Source organism: Lissotriton vulgaris, chromosome 4_1 (assembly GCF_964263255.1).
Source record: "Lissotriton vulgaris chromosome 4_1, aLisVul1.2, whole genome shotgun sequence".
Taxonomy (NCBI): Eukaryota; Metazoa; Chordata; class Amphibia; order Caudata; family Salamandridae; genus Lissotriton; species Lissotriton vulgaris.
In genome coordinates, this window is record NC_141691.1 from 1850592779 (window position 1) to 1850620429 (window position 27651).

At 45.8% G+C, this 27651-nt stretch overlaps 1 protein-coding gene across 2 annotated transcripts in view; it reads right to left on the bottom strand.

Annotated features, from left to right (window-relative positions):
• The window catches only part of TAF2 (TATA-box binding protein associated factor 2), a 765870-nt gene that overhangs the window by 295383 nt on the left and 442836 nt on the right, over nucleotides 1–27651 (bottom strand). For both annotated transcript variants that reach the window (XM_086966160.1, XM_086966159.1), the window contains exons 19-20: nucleotides 21532–21725; nucleotides 6896–7035 (exon numbers count right to left, since the gene is read on the bottom strand). In XM_086966160.1, coding sequence (XP_086822286.1) covers nucleotides 6896–7035; nucleotides 21532–21725 — 334 coding nt within the window. The remainder of the gene's footprint in view (nucleotides 1–6895; nucleotides 7036–21531; nucleotides 21726–27651) is intronic.

The following is a 27651-nucleotide window of genomic DNA, read 5'->3' on the forward strand; positions in this document are numbered from 1 at the left end:
CAGCAATGAACCCTGAGTGTCCTCATTAGTAGTGAGGCCTGTGTGTCTTTTGTTCAGTTGTATAGCTCGTGTGTCTCGTGTTCAGCAAGGAGGCCTGTCTGTTTTCTGTTTAGTAGAGAGGCTTCAGTGTCTCGTGTGTAATAGTGAGGCTTCCGTGTCTCATGTGTAATAGGTTGGCCTGTCTGTCTTCTGTTTAGTAGTGAGGCCTGTGTGTTTCGAGTTCAGCAGTAAGGCCTGCTTGTCTTGTGTTCAACAGGGAGGCATATCTGTCGCGTTCAGCAATGAACCCTGTGTGTCCTCATTGGTAGCGAGGCTTGTCCGTCTTTTGTTCAATTGTAGGGCTCGTGTGTCTCGTGTTTAGCGGGGGGGGGGGGGGGGGGGGGGTCTGTCTGTCTTGTGTTTAGTAGTGAGGCCTGTGTGTCTCGTGTTCACCAAGGAGGCCTGAGTATACCTATTCAGCAGGAGCCTGTTGACTGTCTTCAGCGGGGAGGCCTGTCTGATCCTTGTGTAGTAGTGAGTCGGTGTCTTTCTTATTCTTGGGTTGAGCCTGGAGGTCCGCCAGGCTCAGCAAGGCAGACATGTCGGTGTCTAGCGCCGAAGCCAGCCAGCCTTGCTTCTAGCAGTAAAGCCTGCGGGTCTGCGTGTCTTGTGTTATCACTCACGCGTGTGTCACTATAGCTGGTGATTGATTACCAGTAATGCCCTAGTGCTCCGGAGGGCTGTGACACCGTCTCACTGCAGCGCTATATATAGCACTGAGGTGAGTGTGAAGGTATGACTGGGCTGGCGTTTCATGCCAATGGCATCATGTTGGGGCGTGCCAGTGTGTCACGGTGCCTGAGTAATATGCGAATGGTGCCCTCTTAAGGTCTGCGGTTTTTGTGTGTCTCTCTCGGTGGTGTGTCAGTGCCATGTTTAGCAGCGAGGCGAGTGTGGTGAATGCATCACTGTGTCACAATGGCCTGTCTATACATTCTTTTACCATTTTTACTCATCAATCTGAGCTAGAACGGTGAATTAAAAAAAAAGGAGCATTAAAGCGTTGTTTTAAAACGCAGCACGAAAGTGCTTAAAATTAATTTTATTTACCAATGGGAGATAAATCCTTAAATAAAAAAAGTATGAAAGCAATGTTTTAAAATGCAGCATGAAAGTGCTTAGACATTGTTTTTTTCCATTAAAAAAGATGACTAGTTGCAGGAGCAGGTTGGAGGACTGGATGGGGGACAAACAACCCGGTGAGCCGAGGAGAAACAACACAGTGGTCAGGGGAGAAGCAACACAATCAAAAGAGAGCAACATGGACCACATGGGGGAGGAGAGTAAGCACACACAGGGGAGAGAGCGCAACACTACTGTGAGTGGGGAGAGAAGCACAGGGGCAAGCGAAAAGGAGGGAAGATAGCTGGAAAACACATACACTCTCATGGGGCTACAAGCCCCTGTATGTTCTTGTTAAGCCCACAATATATCTTTTGCAACCACACAGTTTGCGCTGTCTGTTAGGCTCGAACTAAACTAGGCTGGCCGGAGTGGGGCCTCGCTGCCTTGATCTGTTATTGCACTGTTCTTTAAACTGTAATACTATCTGGTTGATATGTAACTGTGAACGTTGTATAAAATATAGGCCTTTAATATTTGCTTGGTACTTGGAACACTAATCAGTGACGTTTTCAGGAATCCCATGGATTGCTCTGCCTTTTCCTTTTAATCTACATGTAGATAATAAAAATGTGTACTGGTTAAGATGATAAAAAACTCTACATGAAGGCTTTTATTGATGTAATTTTACAGAGAACACACAAAGATGAAATGTGCATATATGTATAGGGTGGAATACACTTTAAAAGAAGCAGAGCTTGCTGTTCATTTTTAGACAGTGACAATTGCAATGTATTATTAATGGTTTATGCTGTATTTTAATAATTGTGAAAATCGAAATGTATTTTTTCGCCCACTATTACTGTGGCGTGTTATGTTCGGGCACACATTATTTTGTTTGAGAGTTTGTATTCTGTTACCTTTTTATCTGAACAGAGCAAGTGGATAAAAATTAATTGTGAAAATGCTGCACAAACTAACTCAAGAGATCGAAACTATTGTCTGGTCTTTCGTTGATTCGATACTGCTGCACAAAGTGGTTTTAAGGACGAGACAACGCTAAAATGCAATTCGACACAAACATTTGTAAATGGGGGGCAGCGCTGCAATGCAAGACGTGCCTTTTCTAAAACAAACTGGAGCAGGTATGCAAAACTGGTCTTTTCTTAAACAAACAGGACAGCAATATCCCTGGACAGGCCCGCTCATTAAATATTCGTATTTATCTGCCCCGAGCTGGCGAGCCGTCCCCACTGAGGGTTTGGGGAAATGGCTTGGTGTTCGGCGATGGATTTTATGAGCATTACTTCATGATGGCATTAGCATGTGCTTTGATCCACGTGTGAAAAGCACCGGCTCGGCTCTTGTTGCCATATCCAGATGGCGGGACTGGGAGCAAACCGTGGTGTTTCTGCGTCTCTCAAAAGGCTGTCTAGACTGGCCCTGCAGCAGACCGATACCGTGCCCATCAAATTAGCGCTGGTCAGATTTATGCTAATAGCTCACCAGAACCCTTCCTTTCACTGGCAGCAGCCACGATTTACACCTCCACAGTTATTTTGTCTTTCACGGGGACGGGGATGTGATTTCATTTTTTTTTTTTAAGTCTCCCTCCGTTTCTTTGAACAGGGGTCACAGTTCTGAAAGTGAAAGCGGTGCCTGCGGGTCAGGCACCGAGCTCGATTGATTGGACAAGCTTGCTGGAGGCCTGGTTAGAGGTTTTGTTAATGACAAAATATGCCCGTCGTCCCCGTTCCGGTAGAACAGAAACATGTGCCGCATGTTTGCCGCCCTGGCCGCGCAGAGCTTTCAAGTCTCGCCCCGGCAATCCGAGGTGCGTGCGTCCGCGGCGCGAATTACCTCCTGACAGACAGTATATCCACGCGACTGGAAATGTTTTTCCAAGTCTGGGCAGCGCCCCTTTGATCTTACCTGACTGGATTTGAGGGGCTTGGGTACAGCCCGATGTTAAGACTGGAGGTTTTTGGCACGGCGCCCGGTCATTCCATGTTCAACTGCACGTAAGCGCCGTGTGTGCCTGGGCTTCAATAAATAGTATCTGCGTCACGCGCACCTACCTTCGCCTTGTAACGGCTCCATTGGTTAGTGCAGGATTCCGCCCACCGCCGGGATGACGCGCACAGAGGGGCGGAGAGGGAAGAAATCGCGGGAACGCCCACGAATCTGGTCCGGCCATGACGGACAGATCTCTGTTCCAATGGCTAGCCTCCATTTATGGAGCGAGCCAATGGAACAGAGGGGCGGATTCCCAAGCCACACTGTTCTAACATTAGATTTCGCCTGCGCCGAAAAGCTGCGCAGTGCGCAGCTCTCGACGAGGCAAAACCTAAAAAGGGGGTTTGTGGTAGAGCTATGATGTACACTACTTGGTCGACATGTTTCGTAAGCAGTCCCCTACTGCTTTACTCATCAGGACTTCTATTAGTCCCTACTAAAAAAACTCAGGTAACTCACTAAACGTAGTATGCCTATTGTCCTAAAATAGAGTAGTAAAAATCGGCTATTCTATTTCACACTCTGGCTTGAGTTGGCCTTTTTATTGATGAAAAAGTAGACCCAAATTGGTCTCCTAAAAAGAGGGGGGAGAAATTGAATAAAACATGTAGTCCAAGAACTGTTGACAGACATTTCATACGTTAATTGTCACTCAAGAGATTTGTATCTCTCACCTGTAAAGGAAAACGTGATATATTTTTCTCATAGTTTTTTTCATAATTCATTATGTGTGTTGGCCTATTTTTGCAAAACACACTGTTGTTTCTGACAAAATTACTCGTTGATAATGATACATTGTATCATATGTATCGCATCATACACACACATGAAACACACTCATTTTCAAAGGAACAACTTTAAAATAAGTGCGGTGGGGAAATGGTGCTGCCACTTGCGACGATCGCAGATTGTAAAAGAAAAATGGCACACATATTTAAGCAAGGGGTTGCATTATCATTTTGTTAAAATTCAAGGTTGGGGAATAATTTTTCTGTGTACTTCATTCATACAACCTAAGAACGTTAAATATACATACATTAATCAGTTATTTTGCGTGCCCCATGAGCAAGCATCAGAGGATAGTCCTAGCGATCAATAGTTTGTGCACTGCATAGAAAACATGTTGCACTTTTACTAATTTATGTAATCATTAACAAACACTGCCCTTCGCAATAACAGCAAACTTTACTTTGACCAGCGATAAAGAAAATGAGAGATTATATGTAGATCAATAAATACTTGCTATGAAACACTATCTTTTGATGTGGCTCGGGGAAGGAAAAACACAATATATTATGTAGATAGGCCAAGAAAGGCAATGTTACTGAACATCTAATTTCAAATTACTATGAAGGAAATTTGCAAATGAAAGTAAGCAGCACCAAACTCTGGCTCATGGACCCTTCAAAAATGACAACAAACATACTTTTCACTCAGGGAAAACACTGATATCACCAACTGCAACTGCCACCTAACCTTAGGATTACTGGAATTTAGACAACAGAAAAACCACATGGACTGCTTTCTCATCCACTAATTTGTAACATCAATTACTCAACCAGGTTGCTGTATGCGCCGTACATATTACTGTCTCACATCATGACTTGGGTAATATGAAAAACCATTCAAACTTATCTATGAACCATATCTAGGGACCTTTGAGTGGCCGGTTTAGTATTTTTGTAAGATTGGTCGGTTTGGGTTGATCAATATGGTAACTGTAAAAGCGATGGCTTTGATGGGTGCTTTCAAAGAGACGTTTTTAGGGTGTGTCTGAACACCATGCATGTGCTGTCAGCAAAATCTACTGTAACCAAAAAAAGCTTAAAACAGATGTAGAGCCCATCCATTACTTACCATTGGCTGGCTTCCAAATCACTCATTTCCTTGTTTCTGATTGGTCACCGCCTCCTTATTCTACCTGCTTGCTCCATGCGCTTCAATGTGTGCCCCTGCTGTGGAGCATGGACCTAATACATCTTTGTGCATGCAGCTAGTGTCCTTCCACTGCCCGCCGGATCCTGCAGGAACTTTATTTGTTTTAACTTGTATTATTAGCACCCCCTAACAGTGCATATGTCTCCAATCACTCCATCCTCCTATTGTCCATGCTCTTGCCTTATCCCCGCTCTCCCTTCTCCTGTCATGGTTTCTTCCAGGGAGGATTAGCAGCGTGTATGGTGGTTTCTGGTCCATGGTTGACGTGCAGTACTGCACGTCTCGCCAGCGGTCTAGCAATCCAACCAGGAAGTGCACCCAGTCAGGTGGGAAGCACTACCGGGTGAGACCGCATAAAGCTGCAGTACTCAAACCCTTCAGCGCTTCCAGTACTGTCCCTTGGTTAATGCCTGCCACTAGCTACCTGCCTACAGACGCTCTGAAGTCCCCGACCAGCCTGAGACCTTCGCCTTCACAGACGGGTGCAAGCGTCTTCCCTGCCTGCACCTCTGCTGAAAAACATCCCTGGTGTATGGACACACGACACGCACAGAAACGCGTGGTCGCGGTCTTCTTGGCAATTTCCCCATGGCACAGGAGCGCCTTGTTTTCTGTGACCAAGCGACATGCTCAGGGAACGCGTGGTCGCGATTTCTTGTTTGTTTTTCACGGCACAGGAGTGCCTTGTTCTTTGTAACCTCGCGACACGCTCAGGGAACGCATGGTCGCTGTTACCTCCTTGTTTTCACTGGCGCCGGATCGCCTAGTAACATAGCCCTCATGACACGCACTGGAACGCGTGCTCACGGCTTCCTTTGGTTACCTCACCGCGCAGGAGCGCTCCTTGTTTTCTTTCTGTTTCTAACCTGCTACCACCCAGTTGAGCGTGGCAGCCTTTCCCTCTCCTTTCACTGACGTTGGGATCACTGGCCCCACCCTTTTCTGGTGCTTCAGAAACTGGAGTATATCTTGCCTGCCTTCAAGATGATCCTTCTCCAGCCATTGTTTCCAGGTGAATATACTGACCTTTAAACAACGTCCCTTGCATTGGTTTGAGTGCTGTATGTGTATGATCAGGGTAGAAGGGTGGGCAGACGCACTAACCGATTGGTTCTTCCCTTATTTAGCTGGCGATTCCAAGACGAGTGCCTTCAGTCTAGTGAGACTCTTCACCAGGTCTTCAAAGACGGCGTCCTTTCCCAACACCTTTAGACTCCTTCCCCTGGTCCCATCCTTGCCTTGGTCAGTATATTCGCCTTGATTAGTTAAGGAAGGCGACGGTGGAGGTTGTTTGCGTCGTCCCCTGCGAGATAGCCCCACGAGCATACCAGGTAAGTCTTGTGGGGTTCTGACATCTCCCCCGCACCTACCTCGTTTTGCTTTTCCCATACCCTCTACCCCTCCACCCGCTGCCTCTTATTGCTTCTCCCACTCCCTCGACTCCCTTGCGTTGCTTTTCTCCCCTCCGGTTTTATATATAAAACCAGAGGGGAGAAAAGCACCACAAGGGTGGTGAGGGAGTGGGAGCAGCAATAATAGACAGCCAGTGTATGTATGAAAACGTATGTTTGTGTACATGTATATATAATTTTTTATATACTGCTTTGGACAGTATTTTTACTGTCAGCTACTATTTCCATAAGATTTGTTTATAATTGCCTTTCATTATCAAAGACTATTAGAGTGGCTCCATAACTTGCTACAGTTTTCAATGTTCCATCACATAGACTTAAAAAAAATTGTGACATTAACCAAAATGTTTTAGAGCCAGGAATGAGAAACAGTCATTTATACTTTTCAATTCAACCCATCAAAAGCAAACAATCACAAAGAAAATTACCTCTTGTATAATCTACAACTGCATCCAAGGCAGCCACACGAACATCTACAAAGTGTCCAAACTCTGCATACGATTTGAAGAGAGTAGGGTCACTGGGGACATGGCCATTCTTCTGTAAGATACGAATGGCTCTCAGGCAGCTGCAAAGAGTGAAAGACCACACCCTTTACTGCACAATTCACAATGATCACACTAACAAGTGCATTTTAACTTTTGAGCAATAACTTTTAATACATTTCTATGGAGACTATTTTACAGCTTTGTGACTTAAAACCAAACAGTCCTGAATCCAATTAGAGGCTTCAATGAAAGCATGCTGTGTTCTTCTTTCATTTTGATATCTACCAGCATTGGAGAGACTTGAAGGTTTTTTTTCTACAGTAGGAGTAAAGTAATAAATATATAGATACATAACTACATAAAAAGGTACATATATATATTAAAAATAATAAAGAGATATTAAGTTGTATTATATAAAGTCCCATATGTGCATGTATGGATAAATAGTTAGAAACTCAAACGTTCAGTGTTGCTGTACATAAGATTAATTTATTTGTGTATTTTTATTAATTTGTTTGTCATTTCCTGTATTTTATTGGTTTATTTATTTGTATTTATTTAGTTTTGTTGTATATTTTCCCCATTATTTCAATAGTCAAACTCTTATACAATTATGATTATATTTACACATTGTGAAAGATTAAATAAAACAGAGACCCATGAGCATATAATCAAATAACATATGCACACGATGCTGTGACCTATATACATATTAAGCTTAAAATAAATATAAATATTATTTTTACCATAAATAATATCTACATTTGTTATGCAGACCTATAGGAATATCTATATACTGTTAAACCATAAGTGGTGTTTGTGTATATATATACATATATATATATACACTCACACACACACATATATAAATTCACTTGAAAAAAACAAAGATTTCAGTAACATTATAGTTTGGCTCAGATTACACTCGGACAAAACCAGTGAAATTCATCAGTTATAGTTACCTGACCTAACTATAAGGATAAGTTACTTACCTGTAATCCTAGCTCTCTTCCAGGGGTATCCTCATCAGTCATAAGCATTTGAATATTCACGCCAATGCGCGGGGACCCCGGGAAATATATAACAATTATATATGAAAACATATATATACAGCTCTATATATATGCATATGAGTTTTAAAACAATCAGCCTCCCAGAAAAACAAACACATAATAAGCTAAGCAATGCTGTGAGACCCTGTCTATGCACATACACAAACAAACCAGGAAGACCAAAAGACACTTGAACTGCTTTTAATGAACAGCAGAAAAGTAATCCTGCAAAGAAAAAGGCAGGCATTGTTAGCCTATAGGCTGCATTGAAACTTCAACAGCATAGAAACTGAAAGCAAATGTAGAAACTCAAAACTGGCACCGTGCCTTTAAGGCAGTCAACACCCCCAGCTTCCCATCATGACTCAGGGGTGACAGTTGCGGAGACCCGGAGGTCAGGGCACGAAGAGATGACATAATTTTGAATTATTTGCCCGGGGAGGTCGGTGGGTTGCTCATGACTTTGACGAGGATACCCCTTAAAGAGAACTAGAATTACAGGTAAGTCACTTATCCTTCTCTTCCAGGGATCCTCATCAACAGTCATAAGCCCTTGAATCGCGTAGCAAGCCCATCCCCTCTTCCTTCGGGCAAATGACTACCATAAATGACATCAAAGAATAGCTTCAAAAGACTTTAGCATTTCAAATAAATTCATCAAGGAGACTTGGCCTACTTGAGTATCTGCTCTGCAATCAGAGTTGAGCCAATAGTGTCTTGTTTAAGTATGTACAGATTTCCAAGTGGCTGCTTTGCAGGTCTCAGCCATCAGTACATTGTGCAGAAAAGCTATTGTAGCTGCCTTCCCTTTAGTGGAATGCGCTTTGGAAGAAGCCAGAAGGGGTTTATTTGCCAATTGATAAGCCAGCTTGATTCAAGACACTATCCATCTGAAAATGGAACGCTTGGGGGCTGGAAAACCTGTTCTGATGGAACCATAGTTTAAAAATAGCTGATCAGATTTCTTAATGGTCTGAGACTTATCCATGTAGAGTTTCAGAACTCTTTTAAGGTCTAGGGAATGGGGAGACCTTTCAGCTGGCGTAGATGGATTGGGAAAGAAAGAAGGTAGTGAAATACTCTGATTGACAAGAAAATCCGCCACCACCTTCGGAAAGAAGGAGGGGTGGGTTCTAAAAACCACTCTGCTGCTGTGAAAACCGGTGTACAGTTCTTTGGAACAGAGCGCCTGAATCACGCTTACTCTATGAGCTGAGTAATTGCCACCAAAAAGGCGGCTTTCCATGTAAGGTGCTGAAGGGTCGCTTTGTGAATAGGCTCAAAGGGGGCATACATAAGCTTGGAAAGAATCAGGTTCAACTCCCAAGGAGGTGAAGGAGGCCGGACAGAGGGAAAAACGTTCTTTAAACCCTGAAGGAAACCCTTAACCACCTGGAGCTGGAAGAAATAAGGCTGATTTGGAGACATTCTGTAGCCGTATTGGCAGCCAGGTGTAACTTAATGGAAGTAAACTTTAGACCTGACTTGGCTAAATGCAGAAGATAAGTGAAAATTACCGCCTCTTGCCCAATGGAAGGTTGGAAACCATTACGTAAACCTTTTCCATTTTAAAGAATAGGAATGTCTTGTGGAAGGTCTTCTGGACTCCATCAAAATGTTCATACAGTCCTGAGGAAGGCTTAGGTGGCCATACTGGAGGATCTCAGGACTCATGCTGCCAAGTTCAACAAGGGAAGGTTGGGATGATGGATACTCCTGTTCATCTTGGACAGAATGTACGGTCTGCACAGAAGCCTCCTGTGTGGACACTCCGAGAGATGCAGAAGGTCCGGGTACCACCACTGCCTTGGCGTGTCTGGTGCTATTAGAATCAGCCTAATCCTGGAGCGTGTGAGTTTGGTTATGACCTTCGGGATGAGAGGGAGAGGTGGAAAAGCGTAAGCAAAGGTTCCTGACCAGTCGAGCAAAAGGGCATTTCCCTATCGATCCTGGTCGGTAAAACCTTGACGCGAAGGCATTGCATTTTTGTTTGACGCGTCCGCAAAGAGATCGATGGTTGGACAACCACATTGTTGAAAAATGTTCGCCATTACTTTGTCGTGTTGAACCCAGTCTGTTTGATCATCGAAGTGACGACTTAGAGAGTCCGCCTGAAAATTTTGCTCCCCTGGCAGATGGACTGCTTTGATTGAGAGGTGCCTGGCAAGGAGCCAAGGCAAGATTGCCTGAGCCTACAGGGACAGTGGGTGAGAGCGAGTTCCTCCTGCTTCTTTAGGTAGTACATGATGGTCGTGTTGTCCGTCTGTACTAACATGGACTTGGACTGTATGGATGGGTGGAACTCCTTGAGGGCTAGATGCACTGCCTGTAGCTCAAGAATGTTTATGTGTTATGCTTTTTCCTTGCTCGACCACCTACCCAGAGTCTACAGAAGACCCATGTGTGTTCCCCAACCCTGAAGTGAGGCGTCTGTGATCAAAGATTGCGTCAGAGGAGGTTGGTGGAAAGGCACTGCTACCAGGAGATTTTCTCAATGAGTCAACCATGGGATAGATATTCTCGCAGCATGGTAAAGTAGTATCCGGTCTTCCCATCGCGCCAACGTCTGATCCCATTTGTCCTCCAAGTCCTGCTGCAGAGATCTCATCCTCAGTCTGGCGTTGGGGACTAGAAAAATTTAAGATGCCATCAACCCTAGGAGCGAACCAACCTGCCAAACTGAGGGCTGATAAACTTGAAGATGATTGCACCTCAGCTTGATTGATAATAGTCTCTCCTCTGAAGGAGACACTTTTCCTGTGTAGGAGTCCACAGTAGCATTCAGGTAAGGAATTCTTTGAGTGGGCTGATGGACTGACTTCTCCATATTTACTTGAAGGCCCAAGATTTGTAGCAATTTCAGGCAGATTTGATAGTGGTCTTTCACCGTTTGAGGAGATGAGCTCTTTAGGAGCCAGTCGTCATGGTACGGATAGGCGAACAGACCATGTCGACGTAGAGCAGCTACGACTACTGCCATTCATTTTGTGAATATTCAAGGTGCAGTTTGTAGGCCGAACTGTAGGACTCTGTACTGATAATGCTTGGAGCCTACCAAGAATTGCAGGAACTTCCGGTGTCGTGGAGCAATTGGAACATGGAAGTACGCTTTCTGAAGATGGGGATATATTTGATGGGAGAGCCAGCATACAAAATCATTTTTTTTTTATTACTTTGTTGAGGGAAAGAAGATCCAAATAGGTCTGAAACTCGCTTTTTGACCCTTCTTTTGTACCAGGAAATATCTGGAGTAAACTCCTTTTCCTCGTTGTGATGGAGCAACCGCTTCTATGACTAATTTCTGTAAGAGAGTGGATAACTCTTGACGCAACAACGCCAGTTGGTGAACTCTTGTCTTTACTGGAGGAATGCATTTTGGAGGAGAAAAGAATCGTAGCGTATCTCCATTTTGCAGCATATTCAGCACCCATATATAGTTTGTAATGTTGCGCCACTCTTCTACATGGCAGGTGATAATTACTCCCACCGGAGTGGGTAACAGCGATAGAGGAAGTGAATATTCATTGTTTGCCAGTGTTTTTGGCCCTGGAGGAGGGCTGTCGGGACGCACCGCTACCCATGGAAGGTTGACGTTACTGATTGTGAGACTTGGACTGGTGGTACTGCCTCTGGGACCGTTGAGGGGCTTGAACCCTCTGATGGAATGGTCTACGATCATAAGGCCTGTACCAGCATCTGAATTCCTTCCTTTTTCTAAACCCACAGCCTTAAGAGTGTCCAGTTTAGATTTCATCGTGGCTATCTCTTCATCTGTGTGAGAACCAAAAAGAGAATTCCCAGAAAATGGAAGGTTCAAGATGCGCTTTTGGGCTTCCTGCTCCAAGGCTGTAAGCCGTAACCAGGAGGATCATCTTGTGCAGATGCCATGCGAGTAAGAGTGCGCAGCTAGAGATGCTCCATAAGCTGCTGCACTGATCATCTGATTAGCAACGAGGGCTCCCTCCTGGAGAATCTCTAAAAAATCTTGGTGATATTCTTTGGGCAGTTTTTTTTTGTAACGCTCTGGTGAATCCCACAAAGCCCTACCATAATGTCCTAAAAGGGCCGCAGCACTAGAAACTTTCAAAGATGCAGCGGTAGAGCTGCAAGCTTTGCTCCCCATGAATCCTGAGCTCTGCTCTCCTTGTCCGGAGGGACCGATGAGGAAAAGGCTACTGCATGGGTCTTCTTTGTAGCAGCAATAATCACTGAATCTGGTGGTGGGGGGGGGGGGGGGGGGGGGGTCTGCCCTGAAGAACAGAGGATCTTGCTCTGATGGTCTATATTTCTTTAGGATCTTTGCTGGAGCCGTTGTGAGCATTGCTGGGGTAATAAAAATGCCCATGACTGGTTGCAAGGGACAAGGAACCAATGGCAGCAGAGGCCTCGACACAGACCTCTGATGCAGAGTCTCAAAAATGACAGACAGACGTCTGAGGAGTGGACACTTTGTGCCCCTCTTACCAGCACATCATGAAATGTGTTGATGTCATCCACAGGTGACACTCTGGAGGGTGGACTGTCCGTTAATGTGGGTGAGCAATCCCTCTTGGAGGAATGAGTAGAGGAGGACGACCAAGAAGGCGATCATCGCCTCTTGTGACGGCCATGGGAGGTGGATCTCCAACCTGATGGAGATAGAGACCGGCCCCTTTGGCAACCCCTGGATGGAATAGTAGGTGAACGATCCACTGCCAGCACCAGACGAGCCAGAGGAGATCTATGGAGAGGACTTGAATAATCCAACGGCTGTTGTACCTGTGCAGATGTTGTTTCTGCCAGTGATGTATTGGGGGAGCCACCTGGGAGAAAGAAGAACATATAGAGATCTGTGCTCTTCTGCTCGTTGTGTAGGGGTAACAGATCTGTGGAGAGGTTTTTTGCACTCGCCGTTCTGGAGAACTAGAAAAAGACCTTCTCGACGTTGAAATAACCTGTGGAAATCCGGCACTGAAGGTTCAGAGAGGCCCTTTAATGCAGAGTGGTGCCTCAGCAAGGTGGAGTGCTGTGTCGACACCGATACCTGCGAGTGTCTCAACATCAAGCGGGTACGCAGCACTAAGACCTGTGAGTCCACCGACGGAGATCTTGCCCTCGACGTCGGTTGTGTAGCCTCCTTCTGTTTCAACGGCGACTGATGTCCTGTAGACGGAGACTTGTGCTTCAACGTCAGGAAGAGAATTACGCCCGCAATACACTGCTTATGACCTCAACTCATGATATGGTCAGTGACATCCCTGATCATATCCCAAATGATATCACTGATGACATCATCATGCGAGTAAGGGTTTTTAAGAGTTTATGAGAGCTAAATAAATATACTAACCTACAAAAGTTAGATTTGTATACTAGTTGTACTACTAATGATTGATACCATCTCTAACGTGTGATCTGAGTTGGTGTGCAAGTGGCTGTATGGGTGTGTGAGTGCATGCATGAGTGACTGTATGAGCGAGTAGATTTCAGACTAGGTATGTAGGTGTGTCAGTGGTTGTATGGGTGTGTAAGTGGTTCTGTGGTGTGTGAATGGCCATATGGGTATGTGAGTTGCTGTATAAGTAAGTATGCAAGTAACTGAGTGGGTGTGTGAGTGACTAATTTGCTGAGTGAGTGGTTGTGTCAGTGACTGTTTCAGTGAGTGATCGGTTGTGAGTTGTTGTGCGAATGGTTGTATTGGTGTGTGAGTGTGTGTGAATGACTGTATGGGTGTGTGAGCAGATAGGAGAGTGCTTGTATGGTTGTGTGAGTGGTTGTGTGGGTGTGTGAGTGTGGGCACTTATAAGGGTGAGTGGCTATGTTGAAGGGCTGTATGGATATGCAAGTGGGTATGTTAGTGGCTGTATAGGTGAATAAATCTGTGTGCAAGTAGCTGTATGGATGAGCGTATGACTGTGTGAGTGGCTGCAAGGGTGAGTGACTGGTTGTATGAGAGGCTGCGAGGGTAACTGAATGGTTGTGTGAGTGAATGTGCGAGTGGCTCTATGGATGAGTGAGTGGGTGTGGGAGTACTGATATGGGTCTGTGAGTGGGTGTGTGAGTACTGATATGGGTCTGTGAATGGGTATGTGAGTTGTTGTGTGGGTGTGTGAGTGAGCACACAAGAGGTTGTGTGGGGGTTGAGTGGGGGTGTGAGTGGTTTTGAGGATGAGGTCACCAGTGATGTCAATTGAGATGCCATCAGTGATATCACTGACCATGACAAGAGGGATGTAATATGCGAGGTCATAAGCAGTGCAGGGGTGTAAGTTATAGTTAGCTCAGGTAACTATAACTGCAGAATTTCACTGGTTTAGAACAAGTGAAATCTGAGTCGGACTAAAACATTCCTGAAACCTTTGGCTTTTTTCAGTGTATTTCTATGTTTTTTTTAATTCTATTACCTAGCTATAACGTCCCTGTAACCATTGCTTTTTTTAAGCTGAATTTCTATGTTTTTTTTTATCTAATGGTCAAGTTTGCAGAGTAGTGAAGAAAGGGGGCCGGCCTCCGACCGGCTCACAGCAATCCCCTTATGTGGGACTTTCTGGAGGTAACAGGAGGGGCTGTTGGCCCTCAAGGACCCTCAGGAGCCAAGAGAACTTCATCTCCCAACATGTTATGCACCGGGAGGCCACTTTGCAGAATAGTTAAGAAAGGGTGTGGGACCTCCAGAGACTTCCCACGGCGGCCTTTTAAAAACAATTTTTTAAATCTTTTATTTGGGGAGGAGAGGGGCTGCGTGCCCACCCCCGCGTTCCTAGGCTGATTTCGGCCCTGGGGACCACATCCTCAGGGGCCTGGCTCTTTGTAAATGGGGAAGGAGGGTTGTGCGCCCACCCTGCCTGGGCCGAATTCGCCCCCGGGGACCAAATCCCCATCTTTCTGAGCGTGCCCCCAGGTCACCCACTCTCCAATGGAACCGCAAGGGGAGCCTGAAGCACCCGCGCTCCCTGCAAGAGCTCCGTGTCCTGTGGGAGGCTGCGTTGCTGTCAGACATAGGGAGATGCTAAACATGCAGCTCCCTGTGTCTGAAAGCAATTCTGCTCTGCTTTCAGCAAGCAAGAGCCTTGCTTGCCATAAGCAGAGCGTTTGCTGTGGCTTGGCAGGAGCGGTAAAGCTCCTGCAAAGCCACGGCAAACAGCAATGTCCCGGGTGTGGGATCCCAGGGACACAGCAGGAGGTGGCCCTGGGGGGTGGCAGTCACCAGGGCCATCTATGGCCCACCCATTACAAAAATAAAAAGCCCCAAGGAGTTGGTGGTCCCCGGGGGTGGGGGGGAGGGGCGGGGGGATGGGTTACGGGTCAGAGTCCCCTCCCCCCCCCCGATTTTCATTTTAAATGCAGCCCCAGGAGGGTGGTGGTTCAAGGCCCAGGGGGGTCAGAGAAGCCCCCCCATTAAGCCCCAGGGAGGTGGTGACCCCTGGGGCATTAATAAGCCCCAGGATGGGGGGGGGCAGTGCGCCTCCTCATTTATTTATAAAATCCCCCCGGGACCTGGCCCACCCAAGGGCAGATTATGAAACTTTTTGTTTCATTTTCAGTGGGAGCTGTGGATCCAACATGGCTCCGCCGGAATTAAACACAAAATATGCTCTTTTGGGCCCTGTGGAACCCCTCTAAACAAGGCCTAAGAGGTCAGGGTATTGCTATCTACCACCTTTTCTTTTTTGTTTATGTTTTTTCTGGGACTCAGCTCAAGCCAAGTCCCGAGATGGGTGCCAACACTTCCACGTTTGAAGTGTTGGCAACCAACCACATCTCAGCAGGAGATCGGGAGGGGTCGTGGATCCTCCCCTCCCTGTATAAACAACTAATAACTCTACAACTACTGAACTGATTTACACCAAATTACAAAAAGGCACTTCCCTGGACCAATAACTACCTTTCTGACAAATTGTTTAGTAAATCCGATCAGCAGTTCCGGCTGTAGCCATGTCTAAAGTTCCTAGGCAAATGAACTTTGGGGAAACACGTTATGGGACAGCCGCTTGATGGATCAACCCGAAACATTCAAGACAGCAGCTGAAGTGAGTGGCAAACTAATTTTGAAAATTTCGCGAGGATTCATCAAACAATGCCAAAGTTATTGGCAAATGAAAAAAATTATTTTCCTAAGGAAACTAGGCCCTAGCTATGACTACCTACTTGCGACTGCCAGTAGTTAATATATATATTTATACTAAGAAATGCACATATCTAAATACACACATAGATTCAAATTACAAATGTTTACATATACAGGCATACACTGCACATTTGTGTTTTGAGTGTAGTGGTCATGTAGGAAAGCGCCAACTCTTGAGTAGTCTTCTGAAGACAAGATAGTTTTCCGTTAATCTTATTTTTGGAGGTAATAAATTCCATAGTTGGCAGCTTGAACAGAGAGAAAGATGTACCACACATGGTTTGTTTCTTGTATGTTGGGGTTTTGAGGTGGTGTGCCAATCTGGAGCGGATGCATTTAGGAATTTTTTTATTGCTGATGTAAAGTGGGGATGACTTTGGGGCTTTCCAGTTTGAGAGGCAGTTTGTGTATCATCTGCATCGTTATAGCATGTGAGCTGAAATTCATTGATTATTGCAGGAAATGACTACATGTAGATGTTAAAAAGCATGTGTGAGATGATAGAGCCTGGAGGGACCCTTGTAGTTATGAAGTATGGTTTGGATGAGAAAGGGGGGTGGGGGGTGGGAGTGAGTATGGATGTTTTTTTTTCAGTTTTGAAGGTAGGATGTGATCTAGTCAAGAGTAGTCCTCTCTATGCCAGCTTTGTAGAGACTTTGGATTAGAGTGTCATGATCAACTCGGTCGAAGGCAGCTTAGAGGTCCAAGAGAAGAACTGAAGTGACTCCGTTCCGGTCTACTGTGTTTTTAAGGTCATCCCAGGAGGTGATGAGGGCAGATTCTGTGCCTCCTCCTGGACGGAATCCTGTTTAGATGTCGGAAAATATGGAGTTATATTCTAAGAATAGTGACATCAGGGTGACTATTTCTATCAGTTTGCCTAGGAAAGGTCCACTTCTAATCGGCCTGTAGTTGTTTGGGTCATGTGGGTCCAGGTTTGTTTTCTTTAATGATACGCTATGTATGCCTTTTTTCAGTCTTCTGGAAGAATCCCAGCAGTTAAAGTATTATTGATGATTATTCTGACTGGTTTGGCAGCAGAGGTAGCTAAAAAAATGTTCTTGAAGATTTGAGGTGGATAAGGGTCAGATTGTGACCTGTATACTTGCTCGCTCTCTGCTTCTGTGATTAGTTATATGTTGTAACCGGTTGTTAGGAATGTAAACATTGTTATTGAATAATGGTATGAACGCACCACCCCTCCCCTTCCCGTAACGTGGTACTGCCCACGGTGGAATGCTCGATAGGAGCTCACCTTAGAACGTTGGTGATGAGGCGATCGTGCTTGAGGCCAGAACGAAATAAACTGCTCAGCTTCAATTACTGTGTCCGCAGTTATTTCTAACATTATATTTATTAGCTTTATATTTACAGTAAGGCCTTTTATCTTCATGTGATATTATTGTGAATAAAATGGCATGCAGCAACTTTGGCTAGTCTTGGGACACTGTAAAAATGAAGAGTATGCTGTGCTACACATATCTTCTTACCAATGTGCTTACTAAGCTATGAAGGCTCCAAATTGCACTACAATGCTGTTTAACTGTAAAATGTCTAATATTTATCGATGACCTTCCAGGAAGGTATCACTTAACAATAAAATTACAGACTGAAAACATGTCAATGCATCTATGAAAGGAGCATGCTGAAGGAGTTTAAGGTAATGTGGCATTTGAACGATCAACACTGAGTAAGATTAACACTCTTAGTTCATACATGAACACATTTCATGCAACTTCCATGACAATTAATTCTGTTTCTAAAAACAAGATATGGAATTTTGTGGAGTCAGCAGACGCATGCATTGGCTTCCACAGTTAACTTCTCCATTTAGTTGCCAACTGGTCACAAGCACATTATTTTTTAACAATTTGCAACACATAGGAAGAGCAGAGATTCCTCATATTAAACGTCCTACTATTTTTTAGGTCTCGCACCTGCGAACCGATCGCAAAGCGATCGTCGCTGCGAGACTCTATTGCAATCGTTTTTGCTTTCAAGGAGGTACAGGGAGCGACAAGAGATGTGCACGCGCCGCCTGCCGTAATCCGATCAGGTCGCGCGCGAGTTCAACATCTCCTGTCTCTCTCAGAACGGGCGTGATCGTGCCGTCCCGCCTAAAGAGCCTCACCGCCTCCGTCGCACCTCTCCTATTAGTCAGTGGTCCCCCGGGAGATGATGCGAGCGCCTGTTTCTCCCCCCCCCCGCCTTTAAACACTCACCGGCTGCAAGGCAGGGCTCCTCTGACGGCGGCAGGACGTCTGTGGCTCTCGTGGCGGGGGCAGGCACAGACAATGTGCCTGCTCTCGCGGCGGGGGCAGGCACAGACAATGTGCCTCGCGCCCCCTCCGCTGTCCAACAATGCTTGCTGGTTCCTCTGCCGGGGCTCCCTCCAGTACATGGGAGCCCCGCAAAGCTGTGTCTCCTTTCGGCTGGCGGCCCAGGGCTCTACACACTCCAAGGGAGCCCCGTGCCGCGGGAGGACGTCCCTTCTTCTTCCGGGCGGGCGCTGGCCAATCACAGCGCGGCGGCGGCGTGCTCCCCCCCCCCCGCTCCTCTGCGGTGTGTGCGCACCACTACTTTTGTTTTGTTATATCTGCTGGTGTAGGTCTTTAACAAGCACACATGGATGAAAAAAAGTGATTGCGATTTTAATTCTGCTCAGGTGGCGTGGCACGTGGTCACACTTTATTATCTCCAGAGAGTTGTTTCTCTGCGATCATTTAGTTATTTTCTTGTTTAATAATCGGCCTTTCACGTGAGTCGAGCCAGATTTTTGTTGCCGATATTTTGTGCTGGGCCGCTGCGCCGCAGGGACTCGAGGCGCTGGTTGGTCGGTAACGGTTTGTGCTTCACTGGAGGAGGCTTGTCCTATGAGGTATATTTGCAGGGGCCTCATGACGCGTTGTTTGTGGCAAGGACTGCGCCCCCAGCCTTTTTAACATTTCGCATTTTCTGAGGACCGTTCACTTATGTTCATATTTTAGCACCCTCATGTTTATTAAACAATTTTAAAAAGTTTGGATAATCGGGTGGTGTTTGAACTCACGGGCTCTTCTACTAACTTGATGGCGCTTTTTTGTTTACTCAGTACTTGCAAACTAAGCCACTTGTGTAGACCACTGCGACTTTATAGGAGTTTTACCCACCAGTAATGAGCATTCTGGTACTTGTAGTTTCCCATTCAAGGTTCTAATCATGAGTTAACAATGGCATTTTTTTTAATGTGCCTTTAGTCAAACCTGGCTTAAGCTTTCGTACATGCTATGGGGCTCTTTATCAGGTAAACCTGCACAGCCTGGATAGCTACCAAGTCAGATCTCGGCGAAGGTGTCCTAAATAAGACAGGGCCATTGGGTTGCTGTTGGAATTTATAGTCCCTGTCGGGGCTTGAAACCTGCCCTGGAGAATACCATTAGCAGCCCTGTGTTCCACTGACAGCTATATGCAATGGGTGGGTTCGCTCCCGGCTCCGCCCCTGGTGCCTGTGCAACTGCGCGCACGCTGTCCCCCGGTGTTCCAAACGCCGCCATAGCATCAATAACAGATGTGTATCCGTAGACAGGTTAGTGTTAAGGTGAGTCCCAGTCATTCCTACTAGATGTGAACATGTGAAGACACTGCCTTCACCCCACTCACTTCCGTGCATACACCTTGCACACATCAGCAGTGAACATAGAGGCTCACGTGCGTGAGGTGCATCATCAGAGCTGTGTGAATAATAACAGCTGTGAGCCCGTGCCTGAGGTACATCATCAGAGCTGTATGAATAATAACTGCGTCAGCCCCGTGCGTGAGGTGCATAATCAGAGCTGTGTGAATAATAACAGCTGTGAGCTTGTGCCTAAGGTGCATCATCAGAGCTGTGTGAATAATAACACCTGTGATCCCGTGCCTGAGGTGCATCATCAGAGCTGTGTGAATAATAACTGCGTCAGCCCCGTGCGTGAGGTGCATCATCAGAGCTGTGTGAATAATAACAGCTGTGAGCCCCGTGCTGAGGTGCATCATCAAAGCTTTGTGAATAATAACAGCTGTGAGCCCCGTGCTGAGGTGCATCATCAGGGCTTTGTGAATAATAACTGCGTCAGCCCCGTGCCTGAGGTACATCAAAAGAGCTGTGTGAATAATAACTGCCGGCAGCCTCGTGCTGAGGTGCATCATTAGAGCTGTGTGAATAATAACTGCGTCAGCCCCGTGTGTGAGGTGCATCATCAGAGCTGTGTGAATAATAACAGCTGTGAGCCCGTGCCTGAGGTGCATAATCAGAGCTGTGTGAATAATAACAGCTGTGAGCCCGTGCCTAAGGTGCATCATCAGAGCTGTGTGAATAATAACAGCTGTGAGCCCCGTGCCTGAGGTGCATCATCAGAGCTGTGTGAATAATAACTGCCGGCAGCCCCGTGCTGAGGTGCATCATCAGAGCTGTGTGAATAATAACTGCGTCAGCCCAGTGCTGAGGTGCATCATCAGAGCTGTGTGAATAATAACTGCGTCAGCCCCGTGCTCAGGTGCATCATCAGAGCTGTGTGAATAATAACAGCTGTAAGCCCGTGTCTGAGGTGCATCATCAGAGCTGTGTGAATAATAACAGCTGTGAGCCCGTGTCTGAGGTGCATCATCAGAGCTGTGTGAATAATAACTGCGTCAGCCCCGTGCGTGAGGTGCATCATCAGAGCTGTGTGAATAATAACAGCTGTGAGCCCGTGCGTGAGGTGCATCATCAGAGCTGTGTGAATAATAACTGCGTCAGCCCCGTGCGTGAGGTGCATCATCAGAGCTGTGTGAATAATAACAGCTGTGAGCAACAGCATACTCTTGCACACACTCTCACTGCTCACCAATTCAAAGTTTGCTAAAAAATGTATGCAACGCATTGTCATACACAATGCCAACAACTGAAACTTTAATGCTGCGAGACCTATTGCATTGTAAATGCTTGTTTTAATAAAGCCACAGATGTGTTTTCAATAACTTAATCACTAATCATAACACAAAACCATGACATATGCGTTCGTATTGCAGAATGATCCATTGTATGTACATGGATTCTAAAACAAAATAAACAAACGAAATACACTAATCAATGAAGATTTAGGGAACACAGTGTTGTGGGGCTCTTTCCAGAGGAAACCATACTTGTGGACATGTGCTCACAGGACACACAGTTTGATTTAATGCATGATCGATAAAATAAGATTCCTATTTCTTCAGAAATAAGCGCAATGAAATCAAGTATTTGACACAGTTCTACAGAACTTTGGAAGAGGATCAATTGAAGTGAAAATTTGGAACGACTCTTGGAAGCAAATGCACTGTATTTTGGAGGTCTGTTGCATGTTTTTGCAAGACTAGAAGATTCATTCTGCTGACATTACAGTAAAATGTAATACAACTATTATTCCTTAGAGTTTTCATACCTGACTGTTATGGTGTGCCGATAGCTCGGCAGGAGTTTTTCCATATTTAAAAAGCGAGTGATTTCCTCCAAAATGAGACGCACATCAGAGTTCAAGTTATCAAGCGTCCGACTCTCATTGTTCACACTCACTGCAGGAGTTACAGAGTTTGAGAGGGCATCAATCAATTCGGCACGATAGTAATTATCTGAAAACTGAAGCACAGAGTGAAGAATTCAAGCCACCTGAATACAAGACAACAATTAGCTTTAACCATAAATCAATTTCCTTCATTAATATATCTATTTCGTTCATAAGATTCCACTAAAAACGTACGAGTTTGATAAGAAACCTACTTCTCTGGAAAAAGATTAATGATAAAACTCTCTATGGTGACTTAGTGACCCTTACTCAGAGCCAATAGAATTATGCGACACGGAAGGACCATACTATGTTGCAAGGTTGAGTAAATTATGCGGCAAGAAAAGGCAAATAAATAATGCAGCACATTTCCTGATAAAAATGCTTAATTATCTCTTCTCATATACATGTTAACATAGTCTGGCTAAAGATCTCTCCCCATTACTATCAGTTCAGTTTAACAACCAAGTACAGTAATAAGCAACTGAAAGGTGAGCAGTTACCCTTTGCAAACGGCCTTCTATTGTGTCATAATACGTGTTGCTGAGTTTTTTGTAACGTTTGATCTGTTTGAGCTAAAAACATTTTTTTGTTAAAATCTGCAAATTATATAATGCAGCATATGATGGATTATGTATCACGTGTGGAAAATCTTCAATAATGCGAAAAGGGCAGTGGCCACAGAATCGCCTAATTCTAGTCAAGCTGGCCTCAGTCTATTAACTTGTACTACAGCCAGTGGTGGAACACAACATTTCTTATCCCGAGGTTAAATGCAAAGCCTTTGTGTGCTCGCAAATTTAAGGGGGAAAAAGGAACAAGAGTGATCTTTCTCACTGGTAGCAGAGAGCACTGATAATGGCAAAAAGCCTACGGACTTCGTGTAACAAAATCTGTATAAAGGTAACTTTCTGTCCTACCGACCTGGGTCATTCCCAGTCCCAACTAACAGGTAGATTCCACAGCAATTCTAAAAGAAAAACAAAGCAGCATTGGGAACTTTAGGCCGAGGCAAACAGGTTATGTTGAACAGCCGTGCAAACACTTGCTTTGCCTTGAGAGGACGCTTCACGAGCGCATTCGTGGCAGAATGCATGTGGCGTTTCTGGCATAGCAGCCCAACATCCGTTTTTCACAAGTACATAGCTGTGCCAATACTACAAAGCCTCAGCATGGATAAAGCATGCCACGACACCACATGGAGTTTTTCCCCTTTGTAGATTGCAGTAATGGGGTGGGTACTTAATCTGATAACCATCTGGTAATAGTATCATCATTCATACAGAATTATAGGTCCCAAAAGTTACAAAAAGCAATCCTAAGAATAATTTAAGATGGAAAGAAAGAAGAGTCCAAAGAGCCACCCTGTGACAATTTGTAAGCAGCTCTTGGAGAACACTTATGAATTTGGCTGATAAGATGAACAAGAGAAGAACAAGCTGCTTACCTTCGTTACGCTCTTCCTAGTGGATACTCTACCTAATCGTATATTTCCGACCTTAAATAATATCTCCATGCGCCAGACTGGATCCCGGGGCAGCAGTGCTCCCCGGAATATGTGACGTTACAATGCATGCCATTAAATTGCCTGCTGTTGCAATGCCAAAAGTTAACCCGACTTTCTGTCGGGGGAGTGCTGGAAGTTGGAAGAGATTAATTTTCTATTCTAACTCCAGTGAATGCAACAGTAGGGAAGGTGTTGGCGTTATCCCGGGCACCGGTACGTTGTTCCATGTGGTTCCGCATTGACTTTGTTCAGCTTTGAAAGTGATGGAGCAGAGCAGCATACAAGCACCCTTCCGCCCACACTCCCCTCTGCATGTCGACATCAGTTTCATCTTGACTCTACTCACTCCCTCGGACGCACATCCCAAAATAAATCAACGGTGCCAGTGTACAGAGTTCTAATTTGAGACCTTTATAGTTGGAAAAGTGAACATTTCATAGAACAGTAAGGAGGAAGAACAGTGAGGAATCTGAGGTTAGATAGGTTACTCACCAGAAAAAGCATTATCAAAGGTAGCGTGTGTTGACGGATCCTTCTAACTGCAGATTACCCATCTTTAGAATAGATACTAAGCAGTACCTCCCGAGGTGGAAAGTCTGTTTAATGGTCTCAGACAACAAAATGACCAGCAAGACTGAACAGACGAAATGTCCTTCATGTCAGACCTCGCTGTCAAGGCAGTAGCGGCTTTTTGAGTGTGTGCACTGACACCCACAACACAGCCAGACAAATATCCAGGCCAGGTACTCAGCATTCTAACGTAGCAGCAGCAGAATGGGACCAGGTGGAAAGAGCCCTCAGCCCTTCAAGAGGCTCCTTTTGGCCGATGCGTACCAAATCTTAATGCAGAGTACTATCCACCTTCACAAAGTGCTTTTCTGCATCGCCTTACCTTTCTTTGTCCCCAGAAAAGCAGATAATACACCAGATGGGCTTTGGTATGATCGATGTAAAAGCTCAAGGCTCTGTTGGTGTCCAGCAGATGAAGTATCTTGATCCTCCTTCAACAAGTAAGGCGGAGCAAAGAACATTGTGATGGAATTCCGAATGTGAAAAGGAATCATCTGTGTTGGTAAAAAGGCCTCCCTGGTCTTCAACACCAGTTTGCCTGGATATAAGGTGGTTCAGGGCGGCTGCACAGAGAAAGCCTGAAGCTCATTTAAGGGATGAGCTGAAGTAATCATGACGAGGAAGACAATTTAGAGTTTAGAGTCAGGAGACACAACAAGCACCTGTACATTGGCTCGAAGGGAGTACATGAGGAAAGTCAGGAGCAAACTGAGATCTCAATGTGGCATCACAAAGTATTTGGGAGGAAATGTGCCCCAAACCTTTTATAAACCTCATCTCGACAGGTTATGTAAACAAGGACGATGTGTCCAGCAAACGCAAAAAACCCGAAAGGGCCATCAAATAACGTTTAATGGTGCCCACTGCAAGTTCTTGCTAGGCCAAATACAAACGCACAGAAAAACATCAACATCCAACAGGTTGTCTTGTAACGGGTCTGTGTTGCTGAATCCAAACCAAGCCATACATTTGTGCAATGGGCCATGATAATTGGAATCTGGAGCCACTTTGATGACTTGGGCCCAGCCAGTTCTGATGTTTTTCAGAACTCAGGACAGTAGAGGCAGAGATGAAAGAACGTACAGTAATCCCATGCTTCACGTTAGCTGCAATGTGCCTCCCAGAGAGAGCCTTCTTGAGAACTACAGTGCGCAATCGTTTTGACACTGAGCATTAATAGTGGCAGAAACATCCAACCAGGGTTCTCCCCATTGCTGGAAGACACTGTAATCGTGATCGGCCAGGAGCCACCGGTTGAGCTTGTCTGCCCTGGAGTTCAAAGGATCCATGTGTTTGAGTTTGAGTTTGAAAGTTTTTGTAAAGCGCACGTATACCAGCGGCTTCTTGGCGCTATAGCTAACGGGGACTGAGGTTAGAGGCAGGGAGATCAAAGGGAACATTTAATCAAAGGATTTTGTGAATAGATGGGTTTTAAGGCATTTGCGGAATTGTGAGTAGAGGGGGATGGAGCGGAGTTCAAGGGGGAGGGAATTCCAGAGGGTAGGGGCCAGGATAGCAAATTTAGATCCACCCCACTTCTTTCTCCGGAAGCGTGGGATGGTGAGGAGGGACTGGGAGGAGGAACGTAGAGCCCTGGTAGGGACGTAAGAGACAATCTCAGAGGAGATAAAGGCTGGCGCCGAGCCCGATCGGGCCAGGAAGGTGATGGATGCGAGCTTGAATTGGATTCTAGCTCGCACGGGGAGCCAATGAAGTGATTTCAGGAGAGGGGTAGAGTGGTGGAATTTAGGGAGATTGAATGCCAGGCGGGCCGCCTGGTTTTGTATTTGTTGTAGGCGACGCAGGCTGTATGCAGGAATACCGGCATACAGGGCGTTCCCATAGTCCAGGCGGGACACCACCATGGCCAGAATGATAAGTTTGAGGGCAGAGAAAGTGAAGAAGCGGGACACCCTGCGTATAGTACGCAGTGAAAGAAAGGAAGAAGATACCACAGAGCTAACCTGGGAGTGAAGGGTGAGTTGAGAGTTAAGTTTTATGCCTAAAGTTTTAACTGAGGAAGAGGGAACAGGAGAAGGACCAAGAGAGGGGGGCCAAAAAAGGGGGGACCAGGGGCTGGATGAACCACCCGTCAACACCAGTTCGGTTTTATCAGGGTTGAGTTTAAGGTGGTTGTGGTTCATCCAGTCCCTGATATGAAGCATGACAGTTTGAAAATTAAGAACAGCAGAAGGAGAAGAGAGATTAAAGACCAGCTGGAGGTCATCCGCATAGTTAAATACGGTGACCTCCATCTGTTGAAGAGAGAAAATCAGAGGGGCAATATACAGATTAAACAAGAGGGGGGAAAGAGAGGAACCTTGGGGGACCCCGCACTGAACTTTTCGGATGTCCGCTGTGAAATCACCCAGGCGGACAGCCTGGGTGCGGTCGCTCAGGAAGGAGGATAACCAGACCAGGGCACTCCCCCCGATCCCCGCCGCCGCGATACGGGAAAGTAAGAGGTTATGATCCACCGTATCGAAGGCGGCTGAGAGATCTAGGAGCACAAGAGCCTGGTACTGATTGGTGTCCATACCCTCCCTGAGGGTGTCAAGAACCGACATAACAACGGACTCCGTAGAGTGTGCGGGGCGAAAACCAGCTTGACGGGGGGCAAGGGCTCCATACTTCGCCACAAAGGAGCTCAGAGCGCAGGTGACATGGCGCTCGAGCACCTTAGCCAGAAATGGCAGAAGGGAAATGGGGCGGAAATTGGCCGGGACAGAAGGATCAGCCCCAGGTTTCTTCAGAATGGGCACAATGACCGCGGATTTCAAGGAGTTGGGGACTATGCCTTGAGAAAGGGAACTGTTGAGGAGGTGAAGGGGAGGGTCTGGGCAAGATAGAAAGACGTGACGGAGGACCTGAGCAGGGCAGGGATCGAGCGGAGAGCCAGATTTGATCAAAGGCACCACAGAGGTCAGACTTTCCCGAGTGATAGGGGGAAAGGTGGTCAGTGTGCCTTTGGGGGGAGGACATTGGGGATCAACAAAAGATGGGGAAGGAGGGGGGATGTTGGCCTTGATAGTGGCAATTTTGTGAATGAAATAGTTGTTAAGAGAGAGGCAGAGATCTTCGGATGGAGCTGGTTTTAGAGTGGTTCTGTCCGAGAACGCCAGGTTGTGGACGATGGTAAAAATCTCTTTGGACTGGTTCTCTGCTGCTAAGATTTTGGAGGAGAAATGTGTCAGATGGTATACTCACTACCCCTGAAGTAAATGTTTGATTCTGCCTCCTGCAGGGTGGTCATGTGCCCATAAGACCAACTAAAGCGGCTTGGAGGCTGAGCCAAAGGGTGGGTGCTGGAAAGGTCTCTGCAACTGGTGAACTGTATATTGTCTTGCTGGTGGAAACCTGGACCACCTTACTATCTGAGGTGGGATGGTGAATCAAAATGTCAGGATCACCCAGTGCCAGTCTACGGCGTCTGACTACCTGCCTGTCCATCGTTGAGCAAGAACAAGTTTGCAATTAATGTGTCATTAAAGGCTTCATTGAATAGGAGTAAGGGCTCAGAGGAAGCTTGTTCAGGCTGTAGCACTTCTGTGAGGACATTAGTTTTAACTTCCACAGATGGGAGTTGTAAATCCAAAACCGCAGCTGCAAATCTAATGACTACAATAAAGAAAGCACTTTCCTCGATTGGTGGTACAGGGTTTGAGGGGTTGGGGAGGGGTTAGGGCTATCAGCATATCAGGGAAAGTATTAAGCCTACTAGTCTCATGTAATTCCATGTATAGATTGTCATATTCATAGCGTATGGGTAAGTCATTACGATCATCATCTCCAAGTGGTGGTATAGTCTGACCAGAGTTTGAGCCAAAACGCTGGTGGAGCACCTGAGGACTGCTCTGTGGTAGAGATAGTGTTTTGTCTGAATCTGCCTGTATGGGAACTGGGTTTGTCAGGGTCAGTATGGG